This window comes from Cricetulus griseus, chromosome 9 (genome assembly GCF_003668045.3).
Source record: "Cricetulus griseus strain 17A/GY chromosome 9, alternate assembly CriGri-PICRH-1.0, whole genome shotgun sequence".
Taxonomy (NCBI): Eukaryota; Metazoa; Chordata; class Mammalia; order Rodentia; family Cricetidae; genus Cricetulus; species Cricetulus griseus.
This window is the reverse complement of record NC_048602.1, coordinates 11509114-11524820: the sequence shown is the minus strand read 5'-3', so window position 1 is coordinate 11524820 and position 15707 is coordinate 11509114. Positions and strand designations below refer to the sequence as shown.

General features: G+C 52.6%; 1 protein-coding gene across 1 annotated transcript; it reads right to left on the bottom strand.

The window, feature by feature from the left end:
* Positions 1–3161: 3161 nt before the first annotated feature.
* Positions 3162–14090, bottom strand: LOC113837375 (dapper homolog 3). The gene is made up of 4 exons (XM_027431315.2): positions 13740–14090; positions 5640–5736; positions 5340–5492; positions 3162–3277 (listed from the first exon to the last, which is right to left on the bottom strand). The coding sequence occupies exons 1-4, from the start codon at positions 13986–13988 to the stop codon at positions 3162–3164; spliced, it is 615 nt and encodes a 204-aa protein (XP_027287116.1). The 5' UTR covers positions 13989–14090.
* Between the last annotated feature and the right edge of the window lie 1617 nt (positions 14091–15707).

The window sequence follows — 15707 nt, the reverse complement described above, 5'->3', positions numbered from 1 at the left end:
CCCATCCATAAAATGGGCATAGTTGTTGAGCTTATCCAGTAGAAAAATGTTTAAAGGCTATGAAGAGGCAAAAAAAAAAAAAAAAAAAAAAAGAAGAAGAAGAAGAAAGAAAGAAAGAAAGAAAGAAAGAAAGAAAAGAAACACAAAGGCCAAATTCCACACAGAAGACTGTGCCAAAGCAGAGAAATAGGGGTGAGAGAGATGGCTCAGTGGTTAAAAGCACTGGCTGCTCTTCCAGAGGACCTAAGTTCAAATTCCAAGGGATCTGATGATTTCTAGTCTCTGTGGGCATCAGGCATGCATGCATGCAAAACCCACATATACATAAGAATAAAAAGTAAAAATAGCAGGGTAGTGGTGGGACACCACTTTAGTCCCAGCACTAGGGAGGCAGAGGCAGGCAGATTTCTGAGTTCGAGGCCAGCCTGGTCTACAGAGTGAGTTCCAGGACAGCCAGGGCTACACAGAGAAACCCTGTCTCAAAACAACAACAAAAGTAAAATTAAAAGCAGACTGTCAGACATGCTAATTAACACAGCACCCCTACTCGCACTCCCATGAGATTTTAAAAATGAACATGACTGCAAGGTGTGGTGCGGGCATGCCTGTGGTTCCAAATTCCAGAGGCTGCGGCAGGAGGATCTCCAGTTTCAGGCCAATATGGGGAATATAACAAGTTCATAGCCAGCTTGGGTTGCCCAGGGACCACCCGGTCTTAATAAAAGTTGTTTTATTATTATTAAATATTATTTTGACATAGGGCTATGTAGCCCAGGCTGGCCCGGAGCTCACTGTGTAGCCCAGGCTGGCCCGGAGCTCACTATGTAATCCAAGCTGTCCCAGAGCTCACTATGTAATCCAGGCTGGCCCGGAGCTCACAGCCATCTGTCTATCTCCATCTCCCTCACTTTCCCACCATGCTGGCTTCTACAAGAGTGTTAGTGATCCAGTCTCAGGTCCTCATGCTCACACAACAGCGGACTCCCCAGTCCTGGATCTTGGCGACTTCTTTACAATTATTTTAGTGCATGTGTGAATTAAGCTACGCATGTGGAGGCCAGAGGACAATCTAGCATGTCGGTCCTTGCTAGTCTGTTGTCTGCCACTGCATACACCAGTGTGGCTGGCCTTTGGGATTCCAGGGAGTCTCCTGTCTCCTCCATTAAGAACTCGTCCACTGTACAGAGTGGGGCTTTCCAAGGTTTCTGAGGACTCGAACTCAGGTCCTCACACCTGATCAAGGCAAGCACTTGATCCACTGGGCCATCGCCCCAGCCTTGTTCTTGATGACCTGTCACGTTTACGAAAACATAAGGATGTCCAAATATAACTCAAAGGTCGGTCACCAAAGACACAGCGTCCGTCCGCGGTCATGAAGTGATGCTGAAATTCCACCAGGGACCCGCCACCCGGCTTTGCGCATCGCCGGTTCCACAGCAAACTTCGGGAGGTGCTTCATGGACGTTGGTTGGAAGAAGAAAGGTCACGTTTCTCATTTTAACAGGGAACAAGAATCCAGGGAATATGTAACATTGTGCATTTATTTACAAAGAGGTTAGAGAAACACACAGAATCTGGCCCCCCACGCACTGGGGGGAGTCACCATTGTCATAATAAATACAATATTTTTTTAAATCAAAAAAAAAAAACAAATTAAAAAAAAACCCACTGGATTGGAACAGCTGAGGGTCAGTTTCCCCCACTCCCCACTGGGAGAGGCACGAGATGGAAACCATCTTCCTCTCTCTAACCTCCCAGTCCTCCATAATTGTCCAGGGATGGAGCGGAAAGAGTCCTTTCCGGGTGTTGGCAACTCCTACTTGACCCTCAAAAGCCCCTAAGACAGTGCCACTTCTTCCAAAGCACTCTGCAGGCATAACCTGAGTCAGACAGAGTCTCTGACCACCCGGGAGTCCCAGGGGATATCCTAAGGGTCCAGGGACATGGAGGGGGCACTTTGTGAATGAGAAGGGAGCCCTATCTGGGCCAGGAAAAGAAGAATGAGAAAGCTTTGATTGAGAAACTGGAGAGGAAACAGACTAAGCTTCTAAACTAAAAGGGAGCGGGAGGAGGAGTTGGGGGGGGGGACAGAGCCTGAACGGAATTACTGCTTTTGCAAACATGGTGGACATCCATTGTACAGACGGGGAGAGCGAGCCCCACGGAAGGGGCACTTTCTGGTCCAAAGCTTTGAAACCCAGCTGTTGTGGGGCAGTCTGGGCGCCTCTCAGTGTGGGAGAGGGGTGTGTGTGGGGGGGCGAGCAGCCTCTCCAGGGCAGCTGTGGACGGGTCTTTGGAAGGTGGGTGCGGAGGGGGGTGGAGGATGAGGCGTGTTGGGGGGGTGCACCACGTGCGCCCCCCCTTCCAACAACTCACACAGTCGTCATGACCTTCAGAGAACCGGATCTGAAACGCAGGATCTTCTTCTTCAGCGCGTGCGATGCCTTGATCTTCACGAAGACCTTGGCGGGGCCCGCTCTGTGGCTTTGGAGGCTGTCCCGGCACTCCCTCTGGAGACCAGGCTGGCCTCGAACTCACAGAGATACTCCTGCCTCTGCCTCCCGAGTGCTGCATGCACCTTGAACACTTATAGTTAGCTGTTTTGTCAGTGTTTGCAGGTAAAGTATAATTTGCTTTGTGCTATTTAAAGCAACATTAGATGTTTAACAGAGGTGATCCACTTTGAGCAGAAGAACATTTGTTTCTCTATTGGTTTCTACCCTTCTTTCCACAAGTTACAGTACTTTGTGGCTATTTAAAAGCTTATAGAATGAATTTGTAAACACACCTGAGTAAACAATATAAAACCCAGCACATCTTTTGTATGTGCTTGTTCATATGTGGGGATGCTAGTGTGTGTGTGTGTGTGTGTGTGTGTGTGTGTGTGGTGTTGGTGTTTCGGGAAGAATCCAGGCTGCTGCACTCTAGTCACATTCCTGTAGGTCCCTAATATGTGTTCCCACAAGAACCACGGGTCTTCCCATTGCAAAGTCAATGGAAGCGACTTCTGCAGAATAAAATGGCTGTGTGGAGAACCTGGCACTTGGTCATTGACATTTCACTGCATGTAATAGTTCTGTGCATTCTAGCTTCATTGGGAGTTTTTCCTCAAATGGATTTTTTTTTTGGGGGGGGGATGCCTCTTCAAGTTGACCAGTTGTTCAAAAGGGGCCCGCTGCTGCCGCTGCTGCAGCCGTCGGGTAGGGAGCCGAGAAGGAGCGGGGCACCGCAGCCCGGGCGCCCACCACCGTCTCCGGAGCGCTGGGACTGGCGTCACCTGTGGGACAGAGAGAGAGGGACAGGGAGAGAGAGAGGGGTGGGACACTCAAAGGCCTTTACTAGCCTGGAAGTGATGCAGCCCCCGGGGCAGGAGAGGAGGATCGCCTCCGGTTTCGCGCCAGCCTGAGCTGTGTCTCAATTTAATTGTGTAAAATAAGTAGCTAAGGCAGGCATTGGTGGCTCACGCCTTTAATCCCAGCACTCGGGAGGCAGAGGCAGGAGGATCTCTGTGAGTTCGAGGCCAGCCTGATCTCCAGAGCGAGATCCAGGATAGGCTCCAAAGCTACAGAGAAACCCTGTCTCGAAAAACCAAAACCAACCAAACAAATAAATAAATAGATAAATAATAGGTAAATAGATAACGGGCTTGCTGGTGCACCTCTGTGATTCCCCCCAGGACTCAGGAGGTGGAAGTCACTGTCAGCTACTTAACACTTTGGAGGCCAGCCTGAGCTGCAGGAGACCCTACTTCAAGGCACCCCCCCCCAAATAAACAACAACAACAAAAACGCAAGTACAAGTGTGTAGCCTCAGCACTGGGCACATGCAGGTAGAAGGATCAAGAATTTAAAGTCGCTCTTAGCTACATAGGAAGTTAGTGGCCAGCCTGGGCTACCTGAGACACTGCCTCAAACAAATAATAATTAAATTGGGTGTGGTGGCCCACATCTGTAACCCCAACGCTGGGGAGACTGAGGCAGGAGAATTATTGTTCCAAGTTGGAGGCCAGCCAGGGCTACATAGCAAGACCCTGTTTCATCAAATCCAAATAAAAATCAAGGCTTTTCTCAACTAGTCTGGATAGGGCAAGCTGTCTCTCTCTCTCCTCCTCCTCTTCCCTGAAGACCCTCCTCCCTCATCCCCTCCTTTATGGTTCTCGACAAAATCTCCTCACCACGTGTCTTGCTCTGCTCTCCCTCATGCCACTGCTAATCCTAAACATTCGTTTTTTTTTGTTTTTTGTTCTTTTCAAGATGGGGTTTCTCTGTCCTGGAGAAACCTGAGCCTTTCTGTGTCCTGGAACTCGCTCTAGACCAGGCTGGCCTCGAACTCGCAGAGATCCTCCTACCTCTGCCTCCTGAGTGCTGGGATTAAAGTTGTGCGCCACAACCACTGCCGGCTGCATTCATATTCTTACATCCGCAGACACATTGATCTCCTAGATGCCCAGAATTGCCACGCTCTGGCCTCAGGGCCTTTGCACTTGTGACTTCTGTTTCCTGGCTTGTTCTCTAGGATACCAGCTTGGCCTGCTCCTCTCATTCCTTTCAAATGTCAGGGTCTGAGCATGAGGCCTTTGTTGTCTGCATTTTCTTTCTTTCTTGGACTTGTTTTTATTGAGCTGTACATTTCCCCCTCTCCCCTTCCACCCTCCCCTGTACCCCCACCCAATTAACTCAGGAGATCTGCTTCCTAGGCAGATACTGGTATTGTCTCTCTTAGGGTCCTCTTTTCTGGGCATATTTTCTAAAACCAACTTCCTCTTGAGGCCAGGCTTGGTAGTTAGCGCACGCACGCCTTTAATCCCAAGACTTGGGAGGCAGAGGGAGGTCGATCTCTGTGAGTTTGAGGCCAGCCTGCCTGGTCTAAAGAGTGAATTCCACAACAGGCATGGCTACACAGAGAGACCCTGTCTCAGAGAGAGAGAGAGAGAGAGAGAGAGAGAGAGAGAGAGAGAGGAAAAAGAAAGAAAGAAAGAAAGAGAAAGAAAGAAAGAAAGAAAGAAAGAAAGAAAGAAAGAAAAGAAAGAAAGAAAGAAAGAAAGGAGAAATTTAAGGAACCCTCACTGGTTTGAAACTCGATATGCAGACCAGGCTGGCCTCAAACTCACAGAGATCCATCTGCCTCTGCCTCCCAAGTGCTAGGATTAAAGGCGTGCACCAAAATGCCTGGCTGGTGTAGACACTCTTAGGACCCCATTAGCTAAACAGAAGTCCAAAGGGAGATGCTAAAACTACACCAAGACTGCTCCCAGCCAGAACTGAGAATCTAAAGTGCAATCAATTTTATGCTCAAAGCCATCTTCTGATTGTCTCAGGGCCCCACCCCACCCACCTTACCTAGGGACTTGGGTCTCTCACTGGCATAGATGCCCCGGGGGTCCGAGGGACCCAGGCGTCCATAGGAGCCAGATCCGGAGAAGCCACTGTCCCCACAAAAGGTAGAGGGTGGTGAATCTGGGCCTCCGGTAGAACTGGGGTCGTCATAGAAGCCTGGATTCCAGGAAGAAGCTGAATCAATTAGCCAGCTGGGGTGGGGAAGGGAAGAGGCGGGTCTGGGAGAGACGGGCTGCTTGAGAGACAGAGGACACAGACAGACTGGGGTGTCCCGGAGAGATCCCACCCTGCCCCCAGACTCACCTGAGCTGCGCCCACTCTCCTGGTCCAGACCCCCAGACTCCAGACTCAGGTCTCCCAACTGCTGGCCCAGGTCCCAGATGAGCCCAGGCAGGGCTTCCTGAAGCACAAAAACAGAGTGGTCAGAAGGCTCCAGAGCCCACCAGCCTGCTGTTCGGGAGTCCCTGGCAGAGATCCACTTGGAAATGTCAGCTTTCTGCCCCTCATCCCTGTGAGGAAGTCCTTCTGTCTAACTTCCAGCCTTCATGCTGTAAGCCCCATCTATGTGTGCTGAAACTCAGGACCCATCTTTTGTCCCTTCTTTGCCAGCTATGTCCCCATCTGTGGTCACAGCTCCCTAACCCCTATTAGGATATTCCTCTTCTGGGGCTGGAGAGATGGCTCAGTGGTTAAGAGTATTGACTGTTCTTTCAGAGGACCTGGGTTTAATTCCCAGCACCCATTAGACAGCTCACACAGCCTGTAACTCCAGTTCCAGAGGATCTCTGATCCCCTCACTCAAACATGCAGGTCAAACACCCATGCACATAAAAATTTTTAAAAACTGGGCTGGAGAAACAGCTCAGAGGTTAAGAGCCCCCTGACTGCTCTTCCAGAGGTCCTGAGTAAAATTCCCAGCAACCACACGGTGGCTCCCAACCATCTGTTACACTGTATACATAACAAATAAACCTTAAAAAAATTGTTCTAAAATTTTTTTTTTAAAAAAGAATATTCCTCTTACAGTCTTCTCATCTTTGTTTTTGCCTTTTTGTGTTTTGAGACAGAGTCTTCCTATGCAGCCCTGGAACTCACTGTGCAGACCAGCCTGACCTTGAACCCACAGAGATCCTCTTGCCTCTGCCTCTCCTCAACCCCAGTGCTGGGATTAAAGGCATCCCTTTGTTTGACTTTATTAATTTTATGATCATTTTGGTTTTTCGAGACATGGTCTCTCTAACTATGTAGTGCTGGCTGTCCTGGAACTCATTATGTAGATCAGGCAGACCTCAAACTCACAGAGTTTGCCTCCTGGGTGCTGGTATAAAATCTGTATGCCACCAGCCAGGCAGTGGTAGTGCACACCTTTAATCCCAGCATTGGGGAGGCAGAGGCAGGTGGATCTCTGCGAGTTCGAGGTCAGCCTGATCTACAGAGCAAGTTCCCAGGCAGCCTCCAAAGCTACAGAGAAATCGAAATCCTGTCTCGGAAAAAAAAAAGTGTGCCACCACCGCCCGTTCCTGATGGGGAATGTACTGTGTATGTTTATCTTATTGATTGCTAAATAAAATACTATTTGGCCAATGAGACAGCAAGTTAGACGGGACTAGGAGTCAAAGAGGATTCTGGGATATGTAGTAGAGAAGTGATCCAGGCAGGAAGTGACATAGCAAGGAGACTCATATTTAAAGAAGGAGAAACAGGAAGCATGCTCTTTCCCCTTCACCTCCTCCACCGGCAAGGAGGGACGCCAATAAGGCGTCCGATAAGAAAGTCTTATAAAATATATAGATGTATGATAATTGAGACTTAACAGATGAGAATCCTAGTCATTGGCCAAGCAGCTTTGAACCTAATACAAGTTTCTGTGTATTCATTTGGGCCCTAACTCGGGGGGGGGGGGGTGACTGGCGTAGAGCGCATACGTGGTGGTGGGGCGCAGCGGCTTTTGGCAGAAAGATTTATCGTAACACGTTCCCACCTTAATATTTTTTTAAATAATTATGTATGTATGTAGGTGTCTATGTGCGTGTCTGTGTACCTGCACTTGGGAATGAAGGTCAGAGGAGGGGCGTCAGGTGTACTCCACCACTCTTTGCCTATTCCTTTGCAGTGGAATCTCCCCCAAACCTGGGGTCCTATCCCCAGTGACTTTCCTATCTCTGTCCTCTTCAGAGCTGCGAGTAGAGGCATGTGTGAGACACTTGGCTCACAATGTGGTGGTGGGATTCAAACTCTAGTTAGCAGGATTGTTCAGCAAGGACACTTTTTTTTTTTTTTTTTTTTTTTTTTTTTTTTTTGGTTTTTCGAGACAGGGTTTCTCTGTGGCTTTGGAGGCTGTCCTGGCACTCGCTCTGGAGACCAGGCTGGCCTCGAACTCACAGAGATCCACCTGCCTCTGCCTCCCGAGTGCTGGGATTAAAGGCGTGCGCCACCAACGCCCGGCTCTGCAAGGACTCTTAACCATAGAACCATCTCTCCAGCCACTCCACATCTATCTATCTATCTATCTATCTACCTACCTACCTACCTACCTGTCATCTATTTATTTGGTTTTTCAACACAAGGTTTCTCTGTGTAGCCTTGGCTGTCACGGCACTCCCTCTGTAGACCAGGCCGGCCTCCAACTCACAGAGATCCTCTTGCCTCTGCCTTTTGAGCGCTGGATTAAAGGTGTGTGCCACCACTTCCAGACTTCTCCAGCTTATATTTTTTTGAGGCCAGGTCTCACCTGCTTGGGCCAGCCTGGCTCTGATGAGTCCACAGTCTTCCTGATTCTTCCTTCCCATTACCACAGATCTCAGCCTCACCAAGCCTTTTACCTGACTTCTTATGTGGGTCCTGGGGATTCAAACTCAGGTCTCCATGCCCAAGTGTCAGGAAGCTGACTGAAATATCTTCCTAGCTGCCCCTCACTCACCACATGGTCCAGGCTGGCTTCACCTCAGCCCCTCATTCTCACAAAGCTCAGACTGGCCTCAAACTTGCCATGCAGGGGAGCATGAACTTGAACTCATGACTTTCCTGCCTGCATCTTCTGAGTAGGGCATTGCTGGTGGCAACTTGCGCTGTAAATTTTTATGACAGGTCTTTTGGTTGTGAGGGAGTTCAATGCTAAAAGGGGGTGTGCAGGAGTGGGCAGAGCCCAGGGTGGCCATGGGGTTGCCTCCTCGCCAGTGTTGACCCTCCTTTCTTAGGAGCTTTGCTCTCCCTCAAATGGTCCTTTATCACCAAAGGAAAGTTCTTATGGAAGTCTCCTCTTAGTGCTTCCTGCTGCAGACTGGCTATTTCATAGAAAATACATACAGTGTGGCTAGGCAGTGGTGGCGCATGCCCTTAATCCCAGCACTAGGGCTAGCTTGGTCTACAGAGCTAGTCCTAGAGCAGCTAAGGCGACACAAAGAAACCCTGTTTCAAAAAGCACACACACGAAAGAAAGAAAGAAAGAAAGAAAGAAAGAAAGAAAGAAAGAAAGAAAGAAAGAAAGGCAAAAAGCATGCAGCACACTTCACACAACTCATTGCTCATCTCCCTCAGGAACAACCTCTGTGCCTCCTGGAAGTCCTTCTACAAGTCTAGCCTTACTGGTGGCTATAGCAGTGATCAGAAACCAAGACCCTCAGGACTGGGGTGGGGGATGAGGCTGAGTTGGAAGAGTGATTGCCTTGCAGGAAACTAGCCCCTAGGCTTGCATAAAATCGGGGTGGAGGCACAGACCTTATAGTTCCTGTCGTGGCTGTACTGATTAGAGGCAGAAGGATAAGGAGTTTACAGCCATCTTTGGCTGCCCAGTGTGTCTGGGGGCAGCCTGGGCAACGAGACCCCGTTTCTACAGTTTGAAAAATAAAAATCCAGGAATTTTATCTTATTTTGGAAGACAACTCGGCAGGGCCAGGGAATGTCTCACAGGGGACTGAGTGAGACCAGAGACCAGAAGTAGTGGCTGCCAGGGGCAGACGGTTGACCCTCAGACAAAAGCAGCTTGTCTGGCCGCCGATGGGAGGGCGGGACCAGCACCCAGCCCTGCCTATTTAGGGCAGAAAGACTGGCCTGGCTCTGGGCAGCAGCCACAGTCGTCCCCCCCCCAGCCCCTCCTCTGCCCTTGACTCCTCCAGGCCTGCCCTCCCCTCCCTGAACAGAAGCCCCCATTCGGCCCTGTCTGCATCAACAAACGCCTCTGGTCGGAGGCTCCTACTCTGGATGTGTGCAGATGCCCACGGCTCAATCAATCAACTTTAAGCATGACCGAAAAAAGAAGCACATAACACAGAGTTAGGAAGTGTCTGGGGGCGGGGGGGGGGGAGCCACAGGCTGCTGCCATCATCAATGGCCTGAGTATGTCCCACGTGAACCAGACCAGTGGGCTGCCTATTCCTCATTACCACTGGGAACATAGGCTCTGTGCGTCTGTCCCCACCGCATCCTAACAGCCGGTCTCCTCTAATGTGATCCTCCATGCCACACCTCTAGAAACTAGTTCCTTAGTCATTCCGAACCCTGTCACTTTGCCTTTCTCCTGCCTCCTGACTTTAAAATATATACCAGAGTGTCACTTGCTTATCTATTGTGTCCCTCACTAGGACAGAGATTTCTGACTGTTTTTGTTCACGGCAGCACTCCTCTCCCTTGGGCTTAGCAGAACATTTCTGATGAAGGAATGAACACCTATGTTCGTGGTGGAATACTACACAGCTGTTAAGATGGACGGAGGCAGATCTTTCCGTGGAGCTGTCGCTAAGACACAGTCCTGAAACAGAAGAGGACTGTGCAGGGGAGGGAGGAGGTCAGAATCGCAGTCAGTCACAGGGACACGTTCTGAGAAATGCATCATCCCGTGACTTCATGATAGGAGTATTGCGTACAATGCTACCAGCAGCCTTCCTTTTGGGGTTTGGAGACTGTCTCAGGCAGCTCAGGCTGACCTTGGACTCCCTATGTAGCCTGGATGACTTTGAACTCCCAATCTTCCTGCTGTCACCTGATGAGTGCTCTCAAGTACTCAGATCAGAGGCAGGCACCACTACACCCAGTGGTGGCACAATCTTCTGGGGGCCACCATCCTATATGTCTGTCACTGCTGATGGGAGTTAGAAAGGGTATTAAGCCTGACTGAACCCGGAGGGTCTGTAAAAACCAGTTACTGAGTCCCAGCTTGAGAGCTTCTGGCTATACCTGGATTGGAACCCCAAAATTTGCATATCTAACAACTTCCCATACCTTGTGTCTACTGTGGTTGGCCACATTTTGAAGACCAAAGGCAAAGCCTTGGTGCCTCACCTAAGAAACTGGAATTTTATAAAACAGCAAAATCTTTGAGGTAGGCCAGGGGTGGGGTTTGAGATAATTCAGTGCTCTGGAAGACAGGAGTATACAAAGTTTAAAGCCTGTCTGGGAATCATAAGAAATCCAGTCTCAAGAAGAGAACTTAGGGCTAGACAAAGTAGCAGAGGCAGGTGGATCTCTGAATTCTAGTCCAACCAGGACCACAGGGTGAGACCTTGTCTCAAAATCTGGACCAAACCAAAACTAAATTAAACAAACAAACAAAAGGGCTGGGGACATAGCTCAGTGGTAGAGCCCCTGCCTAGAATCCCCCAGTGAGGGGCAGGGGGTGTGGCTCGGGGGTAGAGTCCCTGCCTAGAATCCCCCAGTGAGAAGCTGGGGTGTGGCTCGGGGGTACAGCACTTGCCTATCCTCCTAACCCTTAGCTCCAGCCCCTGTGCTGTTATATATTAAACTAAAGCTTTGGCCAGTGCTCTCCATTTCTTTCCTGGTATACAAATTGTCAGAATGGACTCAAAACCAAGGTCAAATGATAGTGGCCTTCTTAACATAGGAAATCAAAGGAGACCGGAGGGGCACTGCACAGGCTAATGAAATATGTAAGGTGTGAAGCGGTACCCAGTGGCCAAGAGTCAAATTCATCTCTTCCACTGCCCAGCTCTAAGACCTCAGGTAGGTGTCTTGACCTCTCTGGGTCTCACTTTCCCGGTCTGAAACATGGGCCTGAATCATACAATGTCGATGGAAGGCCTAAAATGGATGAAAAGACCCGTTCTTTATCAGCGCCTCATAAACGCTAGCTTACATTGTCACAAGAAAGCTCAGAGTATCTCACCAGGAATAATTTCAAATACCGCTTGCATAATTAAAAATATATGTAAAACGATTGATTGGGAGGGGGGAATAAATTCCACAACTATCATTTCAGTCTTTCCAGAGAGTTGTGGGAACAGACAGCCGGAGTTCCTTCATCTTTAAGTGACCTGATGTCTTCTCGGGAGACTCCTTCACCTAAACTTCCCCTTGTCTTTTTTCTCCTCTCCTTACCTCCCAATGCCCTTTCATCTATGTTAAGAAGTTCTTCTGCAAATCTAACTCAAGTCCTCCTTGTTGGAAGGGACCTTTTTCCTTCCCAGGAGCAAGCAGGGCCCCTCCACACGCAACAGCCACGCCTCTCTTTTCTGAAATGCCTCTACTCTTGCTTGACACACACGGCCACATCACCTCTAGCAGAGTCACGCAGTCAGTTTTTCTTGCATCAGAGGGAGTGTGTTTCTGAGAGACCGCTGCAGATGTAGGTTGTCTCATAAGACAGGGGGGCTTGGGGATCAGAGGTGGCCCCGTTCTCTCTTCAGAAGGACCCAGGAACCCTCAACGCCAGGAGTGTTTTATATTTAGTCCTTTTCTACTTTCTCCATCAGCCAGGCTCCTGGCCCAGTCCGCCACCGCCTCCTCTTTGAGGCTGGGTCGAGCCTTGACTCCCGACAGTGGGGAAAGGGTAGAGGGGTGGAGTGTGAGGGGACAGCCGTCTCTTCCATCGCCACCTCATGCCAGCAGGGAGGCGTGAGCCGTGAGAAGTGGGGCAGAAAGGCAAACAGACCCAGAGAAGGTGAGGGGCAGAGTGAGGAGGGAGAGAGGCCAGGCCACTACTGGTATGCCCGTGGTGCCTTCTCCCTCCCTTTCCTAGTGGGATGGATGGTGGGGTCCGGCAAAGCCAAGGCAGCTTGGGGCTTGGGGGGGGCCCTGTTTGAAGCCCCCCGCCCCGGTCTGTAACTTTGGGAGGGGGGCGGGGTCTCCCACAGCTGTTTCTGCTTCGAGAAGAATGTAAGGTCCCCCTCCTGCTCGGTCAGGCCGGTGGGGGGTGGGGCTGGGCGTCTGGCCTCGGCCCTCTTTCCCCACTTCCCATCTGGGGAGGGGGCAGCCGAGGTCAGCAACAGCCAGAACCCCCTCCTCACCCCCCACAGCCTTGGCTCAGGTTTCCCTAAACGGGAAACTCTGACCACACACATGTGTACACACACACACACACACACACACACACACACACACACACACACACACACACGGAGGCTTAGGAGACCGGGATGGGCCAGGGCAGTGGGCTGGGGGAAGGGAAGAGAGATGGAGACAGTGGGGGAGAAAATCACCGAGAGCCTAGGTAGGGCCAGACCACGGCCCCATGCACTTCTCCTATCTGTTGGTTTTGGAAGCTAAGCAGGTCTGGGAAAACCATAGAGACAGGGACGGGGTTAAGAAAAGGAAACAGAGATGCTGTGGCACGGGAAGGTGGGAGGGACACCCCGGAAAGGGTCTCCAGACTCCAGCAAGTGATACAGGGAGGGAGGCAAAGCCGGGGCCTTTTCAACCTGAAAGTCATCACTAGACCCCCGCCCCGGAGAGTCAGATCCAGCCCTCCCCGCCCCCCACCCCCAGCTGCTTTCACCTGGCCTCTCCCCTTATGCTACTGAGGCATGGGACCAAACGGAAGAGTGAAGTATCATCGGGTGGATCAAAATGCCCCCGGGGGTGCTCAGGGACCGTGAGCTTCTCAGAAGCGGGTCCCTCCCTCCAGAGGCCCGAAGATTCCCCTTCCCCCACCCTGCCCCCTCCAGGGATCTCCAAGCACCCCGGGGACTTAGGGAGGGATGGGTAGCGGGGTGGGGGGGGAGGTGGTACCCACAGGGAGGTTATGTTTGAATGCCGGCTGTGTGACCTTGGGTGAGTCTCTTCCTGTCTCTCTAAGCCTCAGTTTCTTTCTCTGTAAAATGGGGACTTCTCAACCCCTCACGAGATGGGGCGGCTGTAAGAAGCCAAGTGTTCGGCTCGACATACACTAGGCATCCAGGGTGCTTAACAGGATCCACGCGGAGGGAGGGTCCGGTGGAGGCCGTGCACCCTCCCCAGCAGCTCGATTTGGGGGTGGGGGAGGCCGGGTCTCCAGTCTTGCCTCTCGTTCTTTTCCCTAGCCCGCTCCTCCCCCCACCCACCCACCCTAGGACCGCTGTCCGGGGCAGACACTGCCTAGACGGACAGCCCGACACACGGACAGGGACGATGGGGAACGGATGGGGGAGGGAGGGAGGGATGCACGGATGGACGCACGGACAGGCGACCCCTCACCAGCTGCTCCTCCAGGGCCGCCGCGGCCCTGCGCGCCGCTGCCGCATCCTCGTCCTCCTCGGCGTCCTCCTCGTCCTCGGCCTCGGCGCCCCCCAGGCCGGGCTGGGCCAGCCGCAGCGCCTGCTGCACGCGGTACTCCTGCCTCTCGCGGAGCCAATGCAACTCGCAGAGCCCGGCCAGGCTGCCTTCCAACCATCCCCGCAGCCGGCCCCGCTCCGGGCTCACCGGGAACGAGAAGGCCCGGATCATGGCTGCGGCCCCCCGCCCCAGCCCGGCCGGGCCCCACGGCCGCCCCTCTCGCCGGTCCCACCTCCCCGCCCCAGCAGCCCGCCCGCCCGCCCGCCTGCCCGCTGGCCGGGCTGTCACCGTCTCATCTGCATAGGCGCCCGCCCATTGGGCCGCCCACCCGGCGCCTCATCTGCATGGCCACGCCCCCGGGAGCCGCAACGACGGCCGTCTATTGGCTGGCGCCTCCCGTGACGCACACGCCCCGCCCCCCGCCCCGCCACCGCCCCCACGACGCATGCTCGCGACTGTCTTACGGGCCTGGGACTTGCCACGCCTACTTGGTGCACGGACCGAGGCGCTGTGGCCACGCCCTCCTCACGTCACAATAAAACAAGCCCGCCCCCACTCGGATTCCATTGGCGGCGGCCGCTGGGATTCGGGCGTTGGCCCCGCCCCCTCGCGGGAGCGCTCTGGCTGCTATTGGGCTGTCCCGGTCGAGGGGCGGGGCGTGCTATAAATAGAGACTGGGTCCTCCACGTGACGGCTCCGCCGCAGCGGCTCCCGCCGCCCCTCCCGAGCTTCCGGCTCCCGAGTCTGCGCAGAAGGCGCAGCGTCAGCGGCGGTGGGATCGGGCTCACGCCTCCTCTCCTAAAAAAACGCTTTCCCAGACACTCAGAAGTAATCTTACGATGCGGTTATGCTTCTAAGCAGGACCGGCTCAAACCGGCTCGGGGATTCCATCCATTCCAGGGGACCGAAGGATCGCAGGCAGAGGGCGAATCGAGAGTTCGAGGCCAGCCGGAGCTGCACGCATAGTGGATTTCCAACCAGTCTGATCGCACTGCGAGGAGCCAGCCCGGATTGCAACAGCGGGTTTCTGTCGCACCAAAGCAACACCCTGCTGCAATGACAAGACCCTGGATGACGTATTATTCTGTGATGCAGCCGGGAAAGAATCCCAGGTCCTTTGTCTCCCAGGTGCTGCAGGGCTGTGGTGGCTTCGTTCCGCCCGTCCGGGATGGCGGGGGCGTTTGTCCCCGGCTCTAAAAAGGGCTTTGTTCTCGGCCCTCTGAGATGCTCTTGTTCTCAGCGGTCCGTGGTCCTGAGGCTGAGCCGCGCTGCTGCTCTCCGAGGCTGCCTCCGGTGCGAGCGGCGCTACCGCCCCCTCACGCGGCCGGCCTGTGTCACTGCACCCAGGGTGTCTGCGAGAAACCCATTTCTCAGACGGGCCTTGAACTCTTTAAAATGATGGAAAGAAGACGGGTGGCGCACGCCTTTAATCCCATCACTCGGGAGGCAGAGGCAGGTGGATCTCTGTGAGTTCCAGGCCAGCTTCCTCTACAGGGTTCCAGGACAGCCAAGGCTACAACGGAGAAACCCTGTCTCAAAAAAACAAAAACAAAAACAAAAACAAAAAACCCACAAAATTCCAACCCCCACCCCCGCCCCAAAGAAAAACAAAACAAAACTCAGAAGATCTGTGAGGAACGCTGGGGCAGGAGGGTCGCCGTGAGTTCGAGGCCAGTCTGGGCTGTCTATGCGAGCCTGTCAGAAAACGAAGAGAGCAGTGTGAAACCTCCCATCTTTTAAGATCGCCCCTGCTGTAAGCACTGGGGATGCTGTGAGTCTTGGCACTGACACTTTAAGGCTGAGTGAGTAGTGCCAGGAAATGTACACAGTTTTGCCAGGCCTCCTCCTCTTCATCTGCATCTCAAGAGAGTTAAAATGACTTTATTAGGT